The following is a 7972-nucleotide window of genomic DNA, read 5'->3' on the forward strand; positions in this document are numbered from 1 at the left end:
GTCCAACAGAACACATTAAAACACACCACTACTACTAATCTAACTGTCTGTAGGTCCAACAGAACACATTAAAACACACCACTACTACTAATGTAACTGTCTGTAGGTCCAACAGAACACATTAAAACACACCACTACTACTAATCTAACTGTCTGTAGGTCCAACAGAACACATTAAAACACACCACTACTACTAATCTAACTGTCTGTAGGTCCAACAGAACACATTAAGACACACCACTACTACTAATCTAACTGTCTGTAGGTCCAACAGAACACATTAAAACACACCACTACTAATGTAATTATAGAAATGATTCCAGAGGAAAACAAATGATGAAACATTGCTATGACTCACCTCTGAATGTGTTGGTCATCTATCTGACACAGGGTCACTGAGAAGGAGGAGTAAACCCCAAACCCAGGATAGAGGGGTTCAGTGAATGTGGCATGTGCTGTGTAAAGGTGTGTCACTGTACCAGAGGAGGACACACTATAGAAGGACAAAGTACCAGCTGGCCAGTCCAGATATACTCCAACTCTGTTAGAACCTGGATCAGAGATGATTCTGCTGACTCCATGGCTAAATTCATAACCCCTATGAGAGCAGACTAAACACCAGGACAATCCAGTCCTACGTTCCACTTCCTTCCTCTTTATTCCTTTGTACACTACACCAAATGCCACCAACTCAAACATGCCACCATCCCAGTCACCATCCCTCTCCACCTCCCAGTAATAACGAGATCCATATAAGCCTTCTCTGCAGAAAACTTGGGGAATACAGTTAAATCTGTCTGGATGGTCTTCATAATGCTGCCTCTCTTTCACCGGTGTCACCTTCCTGTTCCCCTCAGACAGTATCAGGTGTTGGTTTACTGTATTTGGGTCCAGGGTGAGATGACAGGCATCTGTAGACAAAAGGAGAGTTTAATCAAACCACATCTTCATATAAAATGTTGTTTTGTAGGAACAGAACAAGTATTGATTAGGTACTATGTTACTATAGTTCTGAATATGTAGTTAATTAGGATTGAAGAGACGTACATTTCCTCAGCCCTGATTTCAGCCTGCACTCTCCACCATGATCCACACTGTAGGAGAAACAGGTTATTGACTGACAAAGACCTAATAAAGCAGTCAACATTTAAACCATATTGTTGTGTTCTGGTGCACTATCCAAGTTCATTACTAGAGACATACAGGTATTCTATCCTACCTACTGCATACAGAACGGAATACAATTCATTACTAGAGACATACAGGTATTACACACTACCTACTGCATACAGAACAGAGTACAATTCATTACTAGAGACATACAGGTATTCTATACTACCTACTGCATACAGAACGGAGTACAATTCATTACTAGAGACAAACAGGTATTCTATCATACCTACTGCATACAGAACAGAGTACAATTCATTACTAGAGACATACAGGTATTCCATCATACCTACTGCATACAGAACAGAGTACAATTCATTACTAGAGACATACAGGTATTATATCCTACCCACTGCATACAGAACGGAGTACAATTCATTACTAGAGACATACCGGTATTCTATCCTACCTACTGCATACAGAACGGAGTACAATTCATTACTAGAGACATACAGGTATTCTATCATACCTACTGCATACAGAACGGAGTACAATTCATTACTAGAGACATACAGGTATTCTATCCTACCTACTGCATTCAGAACGGAGTACAATTCATTACTAGAGACATACAGGTATTCTATCCTACCTACTGCATACAGAACAGAGTACAATTCATTACTAGAGACATACAGGTATTCTATCCTACCTACTGCATACAGAGCGGAGTACAATTCCAACAGGATATCAGAGATGCAGAAGAAGAGTATTCATGTGGTGATGATGTACGCTGTGTTGAAGTGCTCAGCCTGCTGAGTAAACTTCCCCTTAATTCTACCATCATGTCCTCATGTTACTGAACCTACTACACTACATATGACACAACCACTGCTCACACTATTAGGACATCTATTCTGACTTACTTCAGCTTCATCAGTTTATATGTGGGATCCACCAGAGCAGCTGAAAGCAGTCCTCCTGCAGAGTCTCCTGGGTGATTGTAGCTCAGGTCCAGCTCTTTCAGGTGGGAGGGGTTTGACCTCAGAGCTGAAGACAGAGCAGCACAGCCCTCCTCTTTGACCAGACAGCCAGACAGCCTACAGAGAGACACAACAGCTGTCTAGGTTGATGTACTGGTGTCAATCATCTTGTAGGACACCCATACATTTGTCCATGACACAAACATTGTGATAAAACATCAGATTTTCAGAGTATTTGTTTTACTAAGCTCCATACCGACCTGACTGAAACAGCTGTACTTACCCCAGTGTGTGTAGTTTACAGTCTGGATCCTTCAGTCCAGCAGACAGCAGTGTAACTAAGCTCAGTACAGACCTGACTGAAACAGCTGTACTTACCCCAGTGTGTGTAGTTTACAGTCTGGATCCTCCAGTCCAGCAGACAGCAGTGTAACTCCTGAGTCCTGCAGGTCATTGTCTCTCAGCTCCAGTTGTTTCAGTTGTGAGTTGGGTGAACTCAGGACTGAGGCCAGATCTGAACAGCAACCCTCTGTCAGACCACACTGACCTAAACTAGAGGGGAGAAGAGCACATGATGAACATATGTTTAAAACATCCACATAATAACTCATACTGAAGATATTAACTCACACTAGTGTCTGTATGTTGCAGAGTGGACTGGTTAGTCCAACACAGAGCAGCTCCACTCCTCTGTCTTCCAGGTCATTGTAGCTGAGGTCCAGTTCTCTCAGGGAGGAGTTTGGTATCTGCAGAGCTGAAGCCAGAGTCTCACAGGATTCATATGTGAGGTTACAGCGATCCAGTCTGGAGAGAGGAGATATGTCAATACACTGTTATATATGGAAAGCTTTAAGAATAATGAGCTGCATTAAGACAATAACAGAAGGACATGATTAGACTATGTTAAAAACATACTAACTCACTCAAGATATTTAAACCTAGTTTCTTATATTTATCACATTGTATGTATGTTTCTGCATATTAACCAAGATGTTCAAAAAAATGTAAAAACATAATTACTACAAATATATCAACACTATAAAGACAGTGGATACTGAAGATATTTAACTCACACTAGTGTCTGTATGTAGCAGAGTGGACTGGTTAGTCCAACACAGAGCAGCTTCACTCCTATGTCTCCCAGGTCATTGTAGCTGAGGTCCAGTTCTCTCAGGGGGGAGTTTGGTGTCTGCAGAGCTGAGGTCAGAGTCTCACAGGATTCATATGTGAGGTTACAGCCACCCAGTCTGGAGAGAAGAGATACGTCAATACACTGTTAAATATGGAAAGCTTTAAGAATAATGAGATGCATTAAGACAATAACAGAAGGACATGATTAGACTATGTTAAAAACATACTAACTCACTCAAGATATTTAAACCTAGTTTCTTATATATATCACATTGTATGTATGTTTCTGCATATTAACCAAGATGTTCAAAAAAATGTAAAAACATAATTACTACAAATATATCAACACTATAAAGACAGTGCATACTGAAGATATTTAACTCACACTAGTGTCTGTATGTTGCAGAGTGGACTGGTTAGTCCAACACACAGTAGCTCCACTCCTCTGTCTCCCAGGTCATTGAAGCTGAGGTCCAGTTCTCTCAGGGAGGAGTTTGGTGTCTGCAGAGCTGAGGCCAGAGTCTCACAGGATTTAGATGTCAGTTTACAGCCATCCAGTCTGGAGAGAGGAGATAATCTGTTAGATATACAAATCCTTCATTATAATGATACTGTAAACATCAACTCAATAACAGAACTTACAGTGCTCTCTTGCAGGATTTCACTACCGGCAGCAACCTCTGATAACCTTCCTTTGATGTGTTGTATGTCTTCAGGTCAAACTCCTCCAGCACCTCCTCTGACATAAGTAACAGGTAGGCCAGGGCTGAACATTGGTCAGGTTTTAGCTCTGTTTCTGAAAGAGTTCCTGATCGCAGGGAGGTCTGCATGTCTTCAACTAGAGAGTTGGCACCAAGTTCATTCAGACAGTGGAACAAGTTGATGACCCTTTCTGGTGAGGATTCCTCATTGATCTTTTCTGAAAGGTACCTGACTGTTCTCTCAACTGTTTCGTCATTGGTCTGTGTTGTATTTCCTGTCTGTGTCAGAAGGCCTCGTAACAGATTCTGATTGGACTCCAGTGAGAGACCCAGAAGGAAGCGTAGGACCAGGTCCAGGTGTCCATTCTCACTCTTCAAGGCTTGGTCCACTGCTGTCCTGTGTAAGTCAGACAACTGGATTGACTCCTCTTTATCATCACTAGTGGGGGAGAAAACATTTTCCTTCTTGTCCAGACATGATTCTAAAGCATGCACTGCTGCTAGAAACTCCTGAATGCTCAGATGCACAAAGCTGTAGACCTTGTCTTGGTACAGGCCAGATTCTTCTTTAAAGATCTCTGTACACAATGCTGAGTACTCTGATGCCTCTGTGACATCAAGGCCACACTCTCTCAGGTCCTCCTCATAGAAGATCAGGTTGCCCTTCTGCAGCTGTTGGAAAGCCAGCTTTGCCAGTTTCAGGATCATCTCTTTGTCTGACTGAGACAGTTCCTTTGGGTTTGTCTCTGTGGCTTTGTTGTACTTCTTGTTCTTCACAATGGTTTGGATGAGTATGAAGTGTGAGTACATCTGGGTCAGAGTTTTGGGGACTTCATCCTTCTCTGCCTCTTTCAGTATCATCTCAAGGACAGTGGCTGATATCCAACAGAAGACCGGCATGTGGCACATGATGTGGAGGCTCCTTGATGTCTTCATGTGTTTGATGATATCATTGGCCAGATTCTGATCTGGGATTTTCTTTCTGAAATACTCCTCCTTCTGTGGATCATTGAACCCTCGTACCTCTGTCACCTGGTCAACACACTCAGGAGGGATCTGATTGGCTGCTACAGGCCGTGAGGTTATCCAGACGAGAGCAGAGGGAAGCAGATTCCCCTCGAGGAGGTTTGTCAGCAGCACGTCCACTGAGGTTGGCTTCGTGACATCACAGCACTTCTCATTGTTTTTGAAGTCTAGAGGAAGTCGACACTCATCCAGACCATCAAAAATGAAAACAGTTTTGGTTTCACCATCTTCAATGCTGTCAATCTCTTTCAGCTCTGGGAAGTAGTGGGAAAGAAGTTGCATCAGACTGTATTGGTCCTTTTTCAGGTTCAGATCGCGGAAAGGAAGAGGAAACATGAAATGAACGTCCTGATTTGCTTTTCCCTCTGCCCAGTCAAGGATGACCTTCTGCACAGAGACTGTTTTTCCAATGCCAGCGATTCCTTTTGTCAGCACAGTTCTGATAGGTTTGTCTTGTTCAGGTAAAGGTTTGAAGATGTCGTTGCATTTGATTGGTGTCTCTTGTGTGGTTTGTTTCTTGGATGCCATCTCTATCTGTCTAACCTCATGTTCATTATTGAGCCCTCCACTTCCACCCTCTGTGATGTAGAGCTCTGTGTAGATGTCCTTTAACAGACTTTGGTTTCCATGGTGTCCAATTCCTTCAGATATGTGTTGATACTTGTGTTTCAGTTTAGCCTTAATGTCTTGTTGGACTGTCAGCAGAGTTTGACCTGTAGGAAAACAATGAGAGTTGGGACTCATACGTTTGTGTGTGTGTGTTTTATAAGGGCCTTTGTACCGTTCTTTGTAATATTGTATGAAACACAGTCTTACGTCTTCTGTCCAGAAGGTTGTGTGTGATCTTTAATGGATCCTCACTGTCCAAACTCTCCACTTCCTTATTGTCATCTGGTAATGGTTCCTGGCTGAAAGTAGGTGGCTGATCACTCTTCATTGATAGCAGGCTGGTTGTAGGTGACTCTGCTCTTGGCTTCTGGACACTGAACAAAACAGGGAGACAGATCACCTCATCAATACATCATCTACATAATTTTAACAACTGTATAGTAGAACTTCTAGAAGTCCTGATGTTTCTTTATAAAGCTACAGTCTGCAATTGGTAAATCCATTTCTGGCCTTTTAAGTGAATGATATAGACCTACATTTTATGTAATTTGGGAACACTTTTCTCTTTAGTTTAATATCTTTAAGAGAACTGTATATTTTACATGTCATCTCTTACCTCTTAGAACTGGTGTCTTGAGTCATTTTGGAGGCAGTGGTCTCCTCCTCTCTCTCCCCAGAAAGACTCATTTTAGAGGCAGTGGACCCCTCCTCTCTCCCCCCAGAGAGGCTCATTTTAGAGGCAGTGGACTCCTCTCTCTCCCCAGAAAGACTAATTTTAGAGGCAGTGGTCTCCTCCTCTCTCCCCCCAGAGAGGCTCATTTTAGAGGCAGTGGGCTCCTCTCTCTCCCCAGAGAGACTCATTTTGATGTAAGTCACAGCTCACTCAGCTACAATAAGAAATAACAGAACAGTCAATATTTCTGAACATTGTTGAAGAACCATAAACAACACATTTACTGTCTGAGGTCCAAGAGTTAAATCAGACTTCATATTGTATTCAAACATACACAGTCCAATATGTTATTCATTTGATTTGACTTGCATCCCCATTAGCTGACATTTGTCAACATCTGTTGTCCCCAACTCAACCACTAGATGGAGCTGTAGACCTACAGCTCTACTCCATCTAGCCACAACCGTAGAAACATAAACAAACCATCTATGGAGACAAATCATCAGTATCATAACACCGGAATGCAACATCCATCCACTTATATCAGTACATCTGTAACAGTCTAAACATTATAAACCTTCTATTAGATCAAATAAGCCTCACGTAACTCCACACTCTCATAGAACTTGTTCTCAACTGGCCTACCTGGTTTAATAAAGGACTTGTTCTCAACTGGCCTACCTGGTTAAATAAAGGACTTGTTCTCAACTGGCCTACCTGGTTTAATAAAGGTGAAATAAAATAAAAGACAGATTTTGGGCAGAGTAAATCCTCTCACTTCGCCTCTTCCTCTCTGTCCCAACTGACCTCAGAAACTTCTACAGACATGTATCAGAGAGGAAGAGGCGAAGCGAGAGGTTTTACTTCATGAAAACTCTGTCCATGAAAATAAGCCCACGATGTGAGGAGTTTTTGTATGGAGGTCAGTGAGAGTTTGTCGAATTTGGTCAACAAAAAATGGAATTACTAATTTGCTACGTGAGGCTTATTTGATCTAATAGAAGTTCCGTAATGGTTAGGTTGTTACGAGGGAAAATACTTTATATTGGAGTTGTGCCTGTTGTCATAGAGATGGAGGACTCATCATTGATATAATCTGTTTTAGAACGGACATTGCTCTTGAGGCCTACCACCATTTTAAAGTAGTCAACTGGGTGGGAATTCCTATGAGTTGGGAGCAATCAGCCAATGAATAAGAAAATGTACTACTTTAAAATGGAGATATCGTCAACGGCACTGCCCATGCTGTCACAGAGGCTATAACAGCTACATGGTCCCACAAGATTTCGCCTCCTCCCGCCTGCCTTCCCTCTTTGAGGACATGCATTTCCATTGTAAGAGCGGTCACTTGAGTATCTTCTCAATATAATAGACAGTCTTTGCTTGCATGCAGGAACATTGGTACATTGTGGGAGGCAACCTGTCTGTCTAGGGAGACTAGTGATGAACAAGTTAGGCCTATTTGAAACATCACCATTTCCTGGCAGCATTTACCAGACAATGTATAGAAGGGAAAAAATAACTGAACATAATTTATGATGGTTTTTATTTTATTTTTGTTTTGGAATCAATTACTATAGTTTTAGTTTTTCAAATGAGTTTCTTAATTATTTTAGTTTCAGATTTGGTCACCTAATTACTAGTTTTAATCATTTAATGATTTATAAATAAAAATGTATATTAGTAACCCACAATCATACACCCCCCCTTTCTCCTGCACATGTTGCCATGGGGCCATGTTG

The 7972-nt window shown here is 41.7% G+C and overlaps 1 protein-coding gene across 1 annotated transcript; it reads right to left on the bottom strand.

The window, feature by feature from the left end:
* Positions 1-471: 471 nt before the first annotated feature.
* On the bottom strand, positions 472-6282 carry LOC115189386 (NACHT, LRR and PYD domains-containing protein 12-like; the record flags this gene model as incomplete). Its single annotated transcript, XM_029747956.1, has 10 exons — positions 6174-6282; positions 5765-5931; positions 3864-5661; positions 3607-3780; positions 3199-3337; positions 2721-2920; positions 2469-2642; positions 2034-2207; positions 1048-1094; positions 472-911 (listed from the first exon to the last, which is right to left on the bottom strand). Coding segments are annotated over exons 1-10 (3384 nt in total), but the record flags the coding sequence as incomplete, so codon positions are not given.
* Between the last annotated feature and the right edge of the window lie 1690 nt (positions 6283-7972).

This window comes from Salmo trutta, unplaced genomic scaffold (genome assembly GCF_901001165.1).
Source record: "Salmo trutta unplaced genomic scaffold, fSalTru1.1, whole genome shotgun sequence".
Taxonomy (NCBI): domain Eukaryota; kingdom Metazoa; phylum Chordata; class Actinopteri; order Salmoniformes; family Salmonidae; genus Salmo; species Salmo trutta.